Source organism: Phalacrocorax aristotelis, chromosome 14 (assembly GCF_949628215.1).
Source record: "Phalacrocorax aristotelis chromosome 14, bGulAri2.1, whole genome shotgun sequence".
Classification (NCBI taxonomy): domain Eukaryota; kingdom Metazoa; phylum Chordata; class Aves; order Suliformes; family Phalacrocoracidae; genus Phalacrocorax; species Phalacrocorax aristotelis.
Window position 1 is genome coordinate 15,355,828 of NC_134289.1, and position 16,099 is coordinate 15,371,926.

General features: G+C 38.8%; 1 protein-coding gene across 14 annotated transcripts in view; it reads left to right on the forward strand.

Annotated features, from left to right (window-relative positions):
• KCNMA1 (potassium calcium-activated channel subfamily M alpha 1) overlaps window positions 1-16,099 on the forward strand; it is a 510,997-nt gene that overhangs the window by 345,877 nt on the left and 149,021 nt on the right. For all 14 annotated transcript variants that reach the window (XM_075109777.1, XM_075109780.1, XM_075109788.1 and 11 more), the window contains exons 10-11: window positions 13,024-13,134; window positions 14,995-15,100. In XM_075109777.1, the coding sequence (XP_074965878.1) occupies window positions 13,024-13,134; window positions 14,995-15,100 (217 nt within the window). The remainder of the gene's footprint in view (window positions 1-13,023; window positions 13,135-14,994; window positions 15,101-16,099) is intronic.

Genomic DNA, 16,099 nt, shown 5'->3' on the forward strand with positions numbered 1-16,099 from the left:
AATAATACTCAAGCAATTAGACAACACAGTTGAAAACTTCAATACTTTCATTTTTTGAGATACTCTCAAATGTCTAAAGTTTGTTTTGGTTTGGCTTTTTACTGTAAACACTAGTGTTGGAAACATGGATCATTATTCACTTATCCAGATTACCAGAATGCCTTCATTTATTTCTGAGGTAGAGTAGTATCATTAATTTCCCAAAATGTTTCTTTGTGACAGAGGTCTACTCAGTTTCATATTTTTATTCATAATCAGTTTCTCAAAGAGAGAAGTTTTTCAAACACAGAGCTTACCCCTCTGTTTTTGAGGCTCTAAAGCAGTTAGAGCAGAGGGGAATACGGTTAAAAGCAATTTTACATCGGGCGTGGTAGTCTCTCCCCCTCTACATTGTCACTAGTACCCAGCATCGCTCAGATGTCTCTGAACTTGGACCTGATCTTCAGTCAGAACCCCACATCCTGAAAAGCGCAACTCCAGATTAAAGGCTTCTGCTAGCTTTGGGGCGTGCTTAATTTTGGTGTTTTTACCTTTTCTTTTTGTCTTTTTTAATATGCACTGTCTGTTTGGGTTTTAGCTCGCTCTGTCGCCAGTGCTTTTCTCTGCTGGTCTCTACTGCCCATATAGCTTGTCACTTGAAACTCAGCTCTGTCATCAGCGTACAAACTGTTTGATTTACTTCATGCATTGTTTTCTGGTTCAATTATTAATTACTAAGTAGTTTAAAGATGTCCTTTGCTCATGTGGGTCTTTCATCAGAGAATCTCAGCTTGGGAACTGCACAGTAAAAAGCCATTAGCACCCCTTGTTTGATGTTTCTTGTGCAGTCAGTAGAACAAGATTGATGAAATGTTATGTTTGGCCCAAATTTAAGTTTTCATTTGGAATTCAGTGTTGAGAGAAAGGATTGTCAGAACCAATAAGTTTTCCTTTGCTTGGGATATGGGCATGTGGTAGTAATTAGCAATATACGGTCTTTAGTTGAGCAACCAAGCGTAGATTCTGGCAGCAAACGTAATGAGAAAGTACAGTTGTTCTATGCCTAATGTCAGAAAGTTTCTAGGTAAAATTAAATGCATGTACAAACTGAAAGCAGCTAAATTTTGTTGAAAGATGTAGTTTCAACTCCTAAAATAGCAAATGCGTAAACTTTTTAACTTTCTCCAAGATAGAGAAGTACTTGGAATCTGCTTTGTAGCATTTATATATATGTTTATACATGTCGCCTCCTGAACTGTGGCTGTGGAATAACACGCTTCTGTGTGATGATTAAACATTTAGGTGGGAAGATAACATATGATTATGTATGCTTTGAGGATTGCACCACGTCGCTTTAACACTGAGAGCCTCGCCATAGAATTGTATCTATCGAAGCAGCTACAGCGTACGCATAAAAATTATTTCTAAACACTTGCTAAAGAAGAGAAACAACCAACACACCAGCAAGTTTGATCTCACATTTCATTTTGCTTTTTAGCTAATAAAGGCCCCAAAGGACTCATAAACTATACAGGAATCATTTTGCGCAGTAAAGAAGCTTACTTCTCTCTTAGATGAGACACGTACACACAGAGTTTGGAAACAGAATTAGTTTGCAGGCAGTATGCGATTATCACTGGTTAAATTTACTAGACGCTTGGTAGTTTTGTTACCTAAGTCCATGGGGAATTTTAAATATTAGATTTAATTTGTAATCTCTGCTTTGGAATATATTCCTGCGATGAGTCTTCTAAAGTCTCAGAGAATACAAAGCAGGAATTTTATTATACTTTTTGATTGAAGTTTCACCTGTTAAATAAACGACAGTACTCACTGTTGCATATATACCAAAATGCACACCGATGTATCTATACTGAATGTGACCAAACATGCTCATTTAGTAACAGGCAGGGAAATTGCTTTGGCGCAATCACAACATAGTGCAAAAAAAATCACGAAGTTGCTGAAAAAAGGTAACAATCCTTGTCTTGACTTTCATGTTTGTAAGCAATGAGGTCCGCTCTGCAGGTAACGAGGTTACTGCTGGCCAGCTCTTTTGCTGCTGTTTGCAGATTTGTTTTTACTATGTGGTCAGTAGACAAGGAGAAAAGGGCCACCTTAATTTAGTTGGAACAAACAAACAATTGCACCTTGCTGTAGTCACCGCTAACTACCAATGATACGGGGAAAACCAGACTGTCGTTACAAAGACAGAAAATAGTTGATATTAAATACATATCTATATAACTAAGATGTAACTGGGCAATAAAAATCAGGCATGAAAAGCAATCAGAACTGTAAAAAAATATTATTTTCTAATACCGCTAAGAGGTACCTTCGGATAACGGTGAGGTGGCTTCCAATATTTTCCGCCGTGAGTCCTACGTAGTTTCTCTGGTCTTTCACACGAGCAGTTCGGTCACCACTGGTTGTCCTTCCTGTGCGCTTCCCTGGATGAATTCTGTAGTACATGGTTTTATGTTTTGGGAAACGCTTCTTGCAGAGCAGGTATATATTATTATACATAATAGTCTTTATGTATAATTACATAATGTTATTTACGTGTTGGCCAATGCTCTGCTGATTTCTGTAGAAGTAGGGACCAACGCAACTTAATTTCTCCGTTGAGCAGTTGTCATATTTTTATTACTAATAGACTAGTAACTCCCTGACGGAGTTTTTGTGAGATTTAGTGGAGTAAAGTTTATGCTTTCTGAAGATGAGAAATGCTTTTAAAATGCAAAGTAGACACATTTACAGTGAAGGTTAACTCCTCTCAATTGCCTCATCGCCGAGCATCACGTTGTCACACTGAAAAATATCTGCGGCGTTGTAGGGGACGTGTCTCGCTAAAATATTGTGAAACTTCCTAGATCACTAAGAAGTAACTAATGAAAGCATCTACTTGAAAGACGCTATATTCAGATATTTTCATAAAGTAAATTAGTGACAAACTAGTATCAGGAACAGATAAAGTAGTTTGTAATGGCAAAATACTGGACACAAATACTGGAGGTAAAAGCTAGCTGTAACATGTCGTTGGCTGGAGGAGGAAAAAATCTGACCTTTTATTACAGTATTATAAAAAGTCTATAGATGAGACTGTAGATTGGAAAATAATACATAATTTTGTATATATACAAGCAGGGGAAATTTTATGCTTTTTTGTTTGACCTTTTTTTCATCAGCTACAAACGGAAATGGTATATAGTTTGAGTACTAAAAATATTTCCTCTTAGCCTTTTTTCTTAATAATTTTGAGACCAGCAGCTGGTTCCTTACACCCTAGCTACATTTACCTCTTTCAAGGCTTTCGATTTGACTTTGTTTAGGCTCTTTCTGTAACCTCTATGTAGAACTCATGAGTTAGTATTCCCGGGATCATTTTAAAGTGCTATTTTTTAAAGTGAAGTACCATAAGTGGATGAAAAGGTATCTGCCACTCTATTGCCATAGCTGATAGCCTGTTGTTTTTAGAGAGCAGCAGCGAGCCTACAGGTTGGTTTGTGCGTGCTTATCTCTGCAAGGCTGGAAGAGGCAGCGGTTGCTTTGGCTTTGGATGATCTTCTGAAGTGCTCCCACTAACCTCTTAACTGTAAAGGTCAGGCTTTAAGTCTTGCGAGACCGGGGTTTTCTTCAAGAAATTCTTGGGTTTGGATAGGTAGAATTCTGCCGCTGCCCTCTTTTGTGATATTTGCAATTTACACATTCAGTCCTACAAGGTCATCTGTGCTATTTCTTTTAAGGCCCCCCCCAATAAATCAAGGTTTATTTGTCTGTAACATTCATATTACTCAAGTCTGGTCTGAGATTTGGTTAAAGATCCAGATCAGTTTTCTCTCTACTAATTTATGATAAACCTTTTATTCTGCATTTACTAATGTACTTGAGAATCAAGGTGGTTCTTACTCACTTGTTTAATTTCTGTATTCATGTGTTCTTATGATCAGACTGGATTTTAATTCTGTGAAATATTTTCCAGTTGAAGGCATTAGCTTATTGTAAATCAGCCTGCACAAAGCTCCAGAAAGCATATGGAAAGAACATTTGTAAACTGATGGGCTGAAAGAGAGACTGGATAACGTCATGATTTTTTTACAGTCTCTCCTCTATATTGAATTATTGACTTTTAATTCCATGGACTAAATTCTTTTTGCCTTTTTCATGTGAATCTGCTAGCAAATCCAATGGAAACTCTTTCTGAGGGCAGCGAGCAGAGCCCAGCTTCCCATGGATAGATATTGGCAGAGTGGGGTTATTACTATTTTATATACATGTATGTGTATATATAAACTGCTGATCTTGTCCCAATAGTAAATATTTATGCTAAACTTTGTGAAATTGTTTGAAGATTTAAAAAAAAAAAAAATCTAGAGGCATCACTGTAGTTAATGTATAAGATTAAAAATTGTATTTTAATGAAATCACAGTTCTTTACTGTATAAACTATTAAAATCTCTTGTTTCTCTTCTCTCATGATCTGCTCTGCTTCCCAGAGATTTCTTTAGATTTCTTAAATTTGCAAGCCATAAATCAGCAAATCATCAACATATCAAGGGGAGGAATCATCTGTTAGAGATTCCTTCCAGAAGGAAACATGGGATTCAATAACTAAACTTCACAAAGGAAAATAAAAACTGTAGACAGATAGATATGGTAAACAGAAAGACAAACAGATAATTTAAGTTGACAGGCCATCTTGGACTCATTAGATGTTTGAATTTGATTAAAAATTAGAAAAAAAGATTTTAAGGCTTACCCAGATACTTTGGCAAAGGTCCATTTGCCACAGTAATGAGAGGCATCGCTCCAAAGAAAGTGACATTAGATTCTTATATTAAATAATTTGATACAATATGTAAGATATTATTTTCCGGTGGGATGAGAATGTAATAAGAGAATGTGACATGGATTGCATTATGATCCCCAGGGGTGTCTCTATTTCCCATCTGCTAGCCATTCTTCTAACCCCACTGCTTCAAATGAAGTCTCACTTAGTGATAAAGAAAATCTGATGAGTGTTAAATAGACTGACGGGTAGAACTAGCAGGACAAACTTCTTCTTTTTCCAATTCTGCATGCTTATTAAAGTACATCCATTCTTACGAAAGCAAGAAAGGAGACGTGGGAAGTGACATATACAATAGTATGCCTTAAAAAAATCTGTATTCCAGGTCTCAAATCATGTTCCATTCCTACAAGAACAGCACTGATTTTATATTTCTAGTTAAAATTGTAAACATTTCCAATTTTCCTTCTCTCTGCCTAAATTTAAAAAAAAAATTAAAAGTTGAAAAAAACTTTTGGGTTTTCCATAAAAATAGCCATTGTTTGCTGTCCAAATTTTGATCAAGGCAGGCTGAATCTGGTTTATAAATCTGCTGGTCTACCGTATTCTACAAAATATACAGGCCGTGAATGTAAGTGTGGGCATTCCAGGGCGTGCAGTGTGAGGTGGCGGAAGAGGTGGAGTGGTCAGCAAGTGTTAGTGAACGATGATCTTTTTGTTTTTGTGGGGTGATTTCTGTGGAAAGAAATGCATTGGCTCTGGTCATGAACGAAGGGCTCAAAAATCTTAAAGCCTTTGCAAACGCCTGCATTGCTTATAGAGGATTTAATTTTTGACTCATCATTGATCATTTGAAAAACGCATGAGGCAATTTGAAAATGAGTCATGGTGGGAGCATAGAAAGCAATTTATTTAAGGGAAAATATTTTCAATTGATTTCCCAAGTAATAAGTGTGTCTCGTGTGCGTGATACCTGCTGCACAAAATAGTACCAGAAGGAAGCCCAGGGTTTGGAGGGGTTAGAACAGATTATGGTCTGTTTGCAACTGAGATGCTAATGCTGGAGACGTGGTTTACTCCTGCGGTCTGCTGTAAGCTTCCCTTGTGCATGCCGTAGCGTTCAATAGTTTTCACTTCTATTTATACCGAATCATTCACTTATTTCTTACGGGGTTATAGCTGTGTTGTGTCTAAAGGTGGTATTTTTTAATGAAGGCAGAAATACTCTCGATATTACCGCCATCAATAGTGAATGGAAGGATGAATATTCATCCTTTACTTAAATGTACAGTGGAAGCCTCTTAACTAATCCGGACCCTGGAAAAAACAAATCACTGTGCTTTCTTCCTCTTATTGCAGTTTCAGAGGTATGCATCCAGTGAAGAATATGAACTTTTATTTCCTAACTTGCATTATAGGCAAGCATTGCACAATTCCTTAGATCATAAAAATGTAAGAGAAACTCATTTAGCTGTAACTGAGCAAGGGAGTTGAGATAAAGCGCTCGCAGTGAATCACTGATGAGAGCATGCTACCACAAACAGACTTAGATGCAAGCTCTAATATGCAGTTTAAACAGAGGAGTGTACTATTTATCCAGGATTAAAGTATCTGAAATGCGTTCTGTCGGCTGGTCCTCTAGTAGAAATCTCACTTAGGTGGGCATAAAAATTTGAGGACCTGTGTAAGTTAATGCCTCTGGACTATTTCCATGCGCTTCAGAAACAACTGCTAGTATTTAAAGGCTGCTCATGATGCACCAATATTTGCCGAGCAAGGCTGAAACCTGGATTTGTATAAGTGCACTCGATACAGTTTCATAGCTGTAATAATTCACAACTAATTAGGGTCTTGTGTGCGGCTGTATGTTTGTCACGCACTGCCAATTTTGTGTTTAAGAGAATTTGAAATGATTCTTTCTTGAGTCTTAGTTTTACATACTTATATTGATCACAGATTAAATTAATGTCTGCACCAGAGGTAACTTTCAAATGCCTGACGTTAATGATTTTCGATTTATGTTAATCTGATCCAGTGCTGTTCCAATGATCAGTACTGTATTACCGCGCTCTTTGAGTGCCTTCTGGTATGAAATAATTCCTTTTTCTTTTCTCACAATATGAGAGACATTCCGAAGAGCGTGGAACCTGTTGGAAGGAACAGATAGTTTCTGTCAGAATTAATCACAGCAGGTTCAGTGCAGGCTGCACGAGTTCACTCTGGTCCCTAAATAGTTGGCAGCTGAAGCTATCAGGTCCAATTTACAGAAATTAAAGGTACCTCGGACGTGTTCTCACGTACCACAATCACATCTCCAGTCACACCGGAGTCACGTTCTTTTATACTTTTAATGTTGATGCATATTTGAAAGTCGGGGCTTTTGGCTTCGCGGTAACTTCAACACTTTTGAAATTTTAAATCCTTCAGGAGTAGAGAGAACACTGAAAATCTGCTTCCTTACAAAGAGTTTAAGGGTGAACAAACATTAAAATAAAGTTGCTGAGATGTTAGAGGCTTGACAGACGATTTGCTATCCTCTTGAGTATATTTGACTTGTCTCCTTTGTACTAGAAGATTTCTAGAGCCTGATTTGAGAATCAGAATGAGCAAATAGCCTACAGTTGATTTTTTAAAAAATAAATCATGTCTTGCGTTCAGACTACTTTATGCTCTGTCTTCAGAGATACGAATGCCTAATGCAAAAAGGAACGTTTGGAAGTAATGCTTTTTAGTTTCATACCTGCAAGAGTTATTTGTTAGAAACCAACTCAGTGTGTCTTTTTTTGGTCCAGAAGTGCCCGGTCTAGATGAGCCGTTCTCAGTCTTTGCTTTTGTTATACGTGCGAGTTCGACTACTTGTCAGAGGCAAGGCTTTTCTAACCGTTAAAATGTTGTAACATATTTTTCTGGCTTGCTGTACACGTCGGCTAAATAAGCGGTCCTCAGAGGACCCTCCTTGGGTTCAATTCTGTGAAAAAAGAGAAGAACGTGCAATCATGACTGTGCCGCACCTATTACTCTATCTGTATTAATCTGAGAGACGAGTTTATATTAACATAAGGTGCGTCTTTAACCGAATAAGGGAGAGACAGATAAGCACATGCATAAAGTTTTCACTTAATTGAACTGAATTAGTAGAATCTTGAGTAATGTTAGGTGAATCACAAAGAGCACACGCAGCTGGAAGCGTATCGTCAACTTCTATGTTTAAAGAATGCATGCCACTAATAGATAAGCAAGGAGACCGTATATAGTCTCTGTTGACATTTATTGACTTTTCTTAATAATAAAAAGTGACTGAGACCCATCCTTTGTTGAGGAAAACCAGTTAGACTTTACAAGAACCTGTTTACTTCAACCACAGCAGCCTGCTACTGGTATACAAAGAAAGAATTTAGGTGGTCAATAGATGAAGGCATGATGGGAACGCTAAGCAGGAAGACCATAAAGAGATTTGAGCATATGTATTTGATATAAATATTATAGTTTTATAGAGACCTCCAGAGCAATGTGCACCACGCTTCATTTAGTTACTTGACAAGTGAACACCATGTATTCAACTGAATGCTGAAGAGAATTTTGCATTTATTATCTTTGATTTATTATGACAGACGAGTTAGAGTGAGTTTTTTCAAGTTCTTTATACTTGTTCCAATAAAATGGATATAATTTCTTTCAAAATAAACAGGCAAAAAGATTTGCTTTTCATACTGTGTCCTCTTAAGGAAGAACCATGCAGAGATCCTTTCCTGAAGAATCCTATTCCCAGTGGATCTGTTTTCATTTACAGTGTTATTTACATGGGTTAAGTGTGTGTTCTCAATTATCGCATGTCACAATTCTAGATGATTTAGCGTTTGCTTACTTCGTGGTTTTTTTTTCTTCTTCCTGAAACTGTATCTGTGGTAGCTTTGGACCTTTTAACACCATTTATAAGAAGCTAGTGTATTTTTAGCAGATGTATCATTATGTCAATACTTGAGTGGAAAGAAATTAGGTACTGTAGAGAATTTCAAGGGCGTAGAATCAGAGCTGAAATCAGCTGGGTAGAGCTGTACCGATTTTTCATATTTGGTCACTCTGGTTAATTGTGCGAACGATAAGTGCCTATGGGAGAGAATGGATTAGTCTGGCTTTATTGGGTGACAGGCTATAAAAGCTGATAAGCTTTGGATTTTCTGTAAAAGACACTTTTTGCAGCACCACAATCGTGTAATATGGATTCCCATTGGAGTATTAAACCAGTAAACCAGTTTTACCTCTGATACATGGCACCAATGACAGTTATTGCTTAACAGAAACCATGGTCGTCCTGAATATTTATCAGCAATGAAAATGTCTAAACACCTGAATTGTGATTCTCAGTATTGTCAGGGAATTTCTAGATTTCATTTTTAAAAAACGAAAAAAAATTAAAATCATCATAATGTAGCTCGATACCATCTCACTTTTGAGGTTTTTTCATAAACAAAAGCTTAACGCAGAGGTTAGTCGTTTCTGTTAACCCCAAATTATTACTACAATATTTTCCTACCAACCAACTCTAGCTGAAAGCAGAGATATCCAGTACTTTGGCTTTACTTAAACTCTTGGTGCAGGGAAAAAAAAGGGTGGCACATGAGAAGGGAACGGTTATTGGAACAAACAGAGGAAGTTATAAATCTTCGAGTCATATACAGGACAGATTGGAACAATATAAGCTGTCCAAGTTTTCTTAAATAATGTACCTAATAACTCTCTCTGGGCAAGTAGGAAATCTGTTTTCAATTTCTTCTACTTCTAAGCAAAAATATAATTTATGTTGAAAGGAGGGGGTTTCTTTTCTGGGAGTTTTCAACCCAAAATTAACGCCAGTATCTCATCAGAAAATATTGCGTGAAAAACAGGAGGTTTTGTGGCCATCACTGCTCAGGACACTGACTTGCACTACATAAGAACAGCAAAGAAGCAAAGAATAGATCATGTCCAGCCCCAAATTAGAGTGCTAAAATGAAACCATGGTGCAGATGCCTTCTGACACTTCCAGAAGAATCAGTCCTGATGCTCAAACTCAAGAGTATTTGACAGCCAAATGCTTTATTTTCCCTGGAGCAGATTGTTGTGAAACCCTACTGAATGAGAATCATAACAGGATTGAATTATTGTACCAAATGCATCTGATTTTAGTGGGAGGTTTTTGGAGTAGATAACCTCTGGAGGTCTTTTCCAACCTAAATCATCGCGTAATGTTATGATCCTATGAAAATTTCTTCTGTAATAGAGTAATTTGGGTTGCACACTGTATCTGGCTTGCAGTTTTCCTCTTCACTTTACCAATATTTTTAAAATGTGCGCTCTAATTAATGACAGAAAAGAACGCATATGAAGTGAAATCTCCCAGGAAGGAAGTAAATCTTCTGCACAGGAATGCAGTGTAGCACGAGAGCATTCAGGAAGAGACCCTGCTAAAGCTGACAGCGCAGGATCCGAACAAAGCAGATGCCTACAAGAAGAAACTATTTCTGTTACTAAAAATAATGCATCAACTATGCAAATGGAAAGTTCAATTCCTTAATTAGTAATAGATCCCAGAATCCCAGGTTGGGAGGGACCTCGGGGATCATCTAGTCCAACCTTTCTAGGCAGAGCGCAGCCTAGACAAGATGGCCCAGCACCCTGTCCGGATGACTCTTGAAGGTGTCCAACGTGGCCGAGTCAACCCCTTCCCTGGGGAGATTATTCCAGTGGTGACTGTCCTCACTGAAATTGAAGAAAATAATACCCATAGTTTAATATCAGTCATCTTAGAAAATGGGTACAGACATTATAAGGAATGCAAATGAATATTTTTAGCTGCTGTTTACCCTTTTCTTGGGCATTTGTGGTTTTTTCATGCTATACTGGTTTACACTCAGGAGAAGTGCCGAATACCACTAGACAGCTAGAACTTCCCAGTATCTTAGTGTAAGTATGTAGCGTACCAAACACAGTCTGTTCAGAATTTAGGTCTAGTAAACTACGTAGGTTTTAAACATCTCCTCAGAATATGCACTTTCTTGAGGTTTTCCACTTACATTGATGTATTGGACGGAGATTCACGCATTTGGTGGCGATTGAATGTTTGTGCCTGAAATTATATTTTACCCTTCTGCGTTGAAGGTGGTGGTCCTGCCCTAACTGTGCGGGCAGTGCCGCAGGCACACACAGTGCTTCTGGAAGGGGGGTGCTACAGGCAGGGTTTTATGCGGTACAGAGGCTGCTGTGAACTCTGCCAAGCTGCAGAGATCCCAGAGGAAACCTCTTAAGGACACCTTGCACTAGAAGAGGATGAGCTAATGCATTTTGTGTCTTGTCTTCTGATATTGTGCTTACTACCTCATAAAACAGGAGCGGTTTAATTTGGGGATTTTTTTTGTGGTTTTAAGTGTTTACAGTCTGAGAACTCGGTTCTCTGTACACCTACTGCACCAAAAAGTTAGGTTAAAATTGAGCAAAATCTTACTGAAGCCAGAGCAGACCCTCTGGTTAGCTAGTTTAGCAATAAAAGGTCATAGTATTGACCCCTATGTTAAATACAAACCAGCACGATCAGAGTCTCATATAAACATATATTCCTTGCCTGTTACAATGAATGAAACCATTAAAGTTGCTACTGTTGCTGTTATTTCTAAAATTATGTCTGAGTCCTGGTGGCGTCCCTAAAACTCATGCAGAAGGAGTGGTTCTCATACTCCTAAATAAAGCTTTAAAACTCTGTGCTACGCTAGTTATGAAAGCGGTAATAGTAGCACAATATCATAAGGTGTGCCGGACAGGTATAATAGTTTATTGTGTTTTGCTTTTCTAGTGACCATCTGAACCTCTGCCAAAGTCCCAGGACATGATGGTGACATTATTCACTGTGTGATGCGCATTACTGCTTTATTTTTCCGTTCGGCGTTATTACCCCTTTTGCACTGAGCTCTGTGCACTTTTCACACACATTTCATCAAGCATCAAGTTACGAAGCACGAACAGACTCCTATTACAGTAATCGTTGCTGCCACCCGTTGTTTGTTGTTTCCAGCCAGTGAGGTTTCTGCGTTACTGAGGTTTCCGCAGAGCAATTATGAAGTAGGTGAGAGTTGGATGGTCTGCTTCTTACCCCTGGAATTACTCTGCTTCGCATTTGGCGGTTCAAGTACCAAAGAAGTTTGTGAAATTGTGTGTTTGGAGCGGCTGTGCCGTTACTATATGGCTGTCCTGAAGCTGACCCTCTGTTAGATCAGGAATTGTGTTTATACCGCCGTGTCCCTCTTCCCGACTTCTGCGAGCGACGCGGTAATGGGAAGCGTATAGGCCTATCAATCACCATCTGTCTTAATCCCGTGACAGAAATGGAAGCTGGGGTTGAGTTTATTACATGAAGGAATTGTGAGGCGGCGTCAGATAGTCTAATCACAAGTGATTGGACTCTGCTTTACAATAAGAACGGAGCACAGATCCCCAGAGTCGGAAAGAGTGCCGTTTCGTAGGCCTTTTCTCCAGCCTTGCAGAATTTAAGAGGTAGAATTCAAGAATGTGTGTGTAGGTTATATATTGTGCTTCCATCTTACGTGGTCAGATACGTCCATTAACGGAAACATGGAGCGGTAGAACCTTTGCGACATCACAGTCTGTGCAAACATCAATTTTCTAAGCTATCTGTTGCAATGGTGCAACAAATAATGATTTCTTATTGTAAAGTACTCTCCTTGTAGAAGTTCCGGTAGGAAAAAGGTTTCATTTTTACTGCTTACGGCCTATAATGGGCAAGCTTTGCATTGCCTTCATTGGCATAAGTATCTGCTTTCAACCATGGAAAAATATCCAATCGTTTTAGGGAGGTTTGCTCTCTCATTATGTCATAAGCCAAAAATTTAGAAAGTAAATCTCAGTAGAGGAGGTAAAGATGTGGAGAAAGCTGCGTGAAATAAAGAAATACAAGTTTGGAAGGGACTGGTTAATACAGCGTATAAACATATATATAAATGATGCCACTTGTTGTGAAATGTGTAGAGCAACTTGGCCAAATGGTCTGTTAGTAGCGGTCTTTGCAAGGGAGAGCGTATCTGCAATTCCAAAGCGCTGTTTGGAACTGGTGTTTTCCTTCTCTGACTTCATGGAATAGGATCTAGAGAAACGTCAATAAGAGACTAATACTCAGTTTTGGCCAATAAATTATCATTTCCTTCTTTGCTTTCTTGCTTGTTGGTTTTATCTTCTTTGCAAGATTAACTCTGGTTTTTCTGTACCAGGCACATAGTTGTCTGTGGTCACATAACACTTGAAAGTGTGTCCAACTTCCTGAAGGACTTCCTGCACAAGGATAGGGATGATGTCAACGTAGAAATCGTCTTTCTGCATAAGTGAGTAATTTTTCACGATTAGCCTTATCACCTGTTACTAAAACTCTTTAAATTAAGCCATATCTTTCAAGCTCCAAATAACCATAAAATTAACCTTTGCAATTACTTTCCTTAACAATGTATTTTGAAAAAGGGGTTGTTTTCCGCAGTTGTTTCATAACCCATTGCTAAGTATAGGTGAGTCCAGCAGACGGACTTGAGACCCAGTCACGTCAATTGTGAGGCAGACCGCTAAACACAGACTTGAAGTGGGAATGGAATTACAAAATTAAAAAATTGTTGAAATACTGATGAAGGGATGTGAGAATTTTCTTTAGTGGCAAATATTTCTAGTGAAACTACAAGGTTAGTAAAATTAGTGAAAAATACTGTATCTCGTGAACTTATGCTATCTGAAAACACAGTTTCACCTTTGATTTTACTAGGAAAAAAATGCTTATTTCATATTGCAAACTACGTATAAAAAGAAAAATGTAGGTTCAGATGTAGTTTTAATATAGAGGAGGTATATGACAGATGCAGTGAAGACAAATTAAATTCTTGCCACGGTAATAATTAGTGCTGCTCTTTTACCCAAATATCCATACCTACACACACGTGGTCTCTTGCATTTTTCTGACGTGGGATTTGGCGAGGCGTCCTGAGGCGGTTGGGGTTTGCTGCAGGCTCTGCGTTACACGTAATGCAGCAAGGAAGAGGCGTGCCTGTGGGAGAAGCTGCTGGAAATAGCCACGTGCCAGAGGGAGGGCGACAGTCTGAAGGCTCTTTTCTGCTCTGGAATGGCAGCCATTTAGAAGTGCTCCACGCTAGCAGCGAGTAGTATTTTTTGCATTTAGCAGCAAGTTCTGTGGTTTTCTTCTTATCAAAGAAAACGATTAAAAAGTTAAAGAATCGTTTATGCTGATTCAACAAAAGACACTGAGAAAGTAAGAACCTGCAGCACCTGCAAAATTTTTTTATCTAGTCCTTTCAAACTGAACTGAAGACGATAATCGCAAGTAACTACATTGTTTGTTTGCTTGTTTCCCCTCTCTAATAACAAGAATTGGCTGTCAGAGGAAAGCGGAGACCCAGATTTCCGCAGTGGAAATAGATGGTGATGGGAATCAGGAACTGCGTATGCACGTGAAGGGAGTTTAGCACCTGGCTACTCGCTAGTGCCTGCTTTCTTCAATACCTTCGCAGGCAAATGTTTGCATGTATCTGTTTTATTTTCTTATTAAATCTAGCATCTGGCACGACAAAGATCTCACGCCCTTACTGTGTAGCCATTAAATCCCTTCTGGCTTAATAAGTGGCATCAGAAAAGGTATTTACAAGGTCGGTGCCACGTTATGGGGTAGATTGTGATCCATTGGCAAAGTGAAGTGAGATGGTGGGTCACAGCATAATTAAATTTGGTTTGATTGGAGCTCGTACAGGCCACAGGGTCCCTACAGGGTTCCTTTTGTGGCTTTTAGCGGTTTGGCACCAAACTCTGTTGTTTGGTGCAGTTGGCTCTTTTGAGAATGGTGGGGGCAGCGAGAGGGTGATGGTCGTACTAGGCCGCTCCTGAGGAGGGTGCTGTGCGAGCGTGTTCCCAGCCGTTTGCTCCAGTTCTTCGGGGTTCCCGCCTGCGAGGAGCTGGCGGGTGGTGAAGGTGCAGTGAAGTGGGCCGGGAGCTCCGTAGCCAGAAGAAAGGCAGCGAAAGCAGCGATGCATTTATCCTTTAGGTACTGCACGCTGTTTCCGCGCCAGCGGAAAAGCATCAGCCGAAGTCTGAATACCTAAAATGGGTTGGTTTATAAATGAAGGAGAGGGGGCAGTTACGGGAACTGACTTCTCATTTGCTCTTGTGTTTTCTTCCTCTTCCCAATGCAGTATCTCCCCTAACCTTGAGCTGGAAGCTCTTTTTAAACGACACTTCACTCAGGTGGAATTTTATCAGGGTTCAGTCCTTAATCCCCACGACCTGGCGAGAGTGAAGGTAACAGCTCTGTTGTTCTGTTCTCCTGCTAACTGCTTGGTTTTTAAAGCACTCATTGCATCGTTTCGGAAAAAAAACAGTAAATCTCTTCTTTGTATAACCCCAAAAGATTGTTTTTCTGTCTCTATTAGCTTGCCTAATAAATTATAATATCTATCCTTAAAAACCTTGTTTTCCCTCTATCTTTAGACCTTCAAAGCTACAGGAACACTGTGACTTAAAATACATTGTCTGCCATTCCGTTGAACTCTATGAATTTTTCATTGGGGTTTAGTTCAAGAGTCTATTTTACATTAATGTTTGATATAATAGAACATTGCCTTACAGTAATTGCTTAAGATGCTATTGTCTTACCTTCATCGGACCGATTAGAAAATAATTTTTCACCTGTCAAACCCTTTTTCTATTGTCTAGAATCCTGGAAAAAAACATAATTTAAGATTTTTGGTAGCTAAAATCAGATGGTTTTATTGTCTAGAATTCTCTATGGTAAATTATTTTGTACTCTTAAAGCAAAGCATGAAGCTTAAATGGAAAAAAAAAAAAGATGGCAATCTGTCAGATACAGCATTAACTTTTATGTTTCTTTTTCCATTTTTGTTTTTTAAAGGTATGTAAACCGGCTACTTAAGCCAAGGATATTTTAGTGCAATGTTAACACTTTCTGGAGTATTAATCATACCTTCTGTCCATTTTGGCTGCAGAAATCGCTTAACCTTTTGTAATCCAACGCACGCTGTTTCAGTTCATTGGAACAAAATGTTCTAATTATGACCATAAAATTGTGCGTTGGTGTTTTGTGTTCTGTATTCCACCCTTCCTTGTGTCGGTCTTTGGTTGTATACACTGAGAAATACTTGGGTCACGTGCTTTGAGTTAAGTAGAGGTAAGGTTTGTGTGACCATAGAGGTCCTGTGAACAGATCAGTTCTCCTCGTGCTCTCGAAAACTGGTGCTCAGATTCTAAATCACCAGTTCAGCCGCCTCTTCCCGGCCCTAG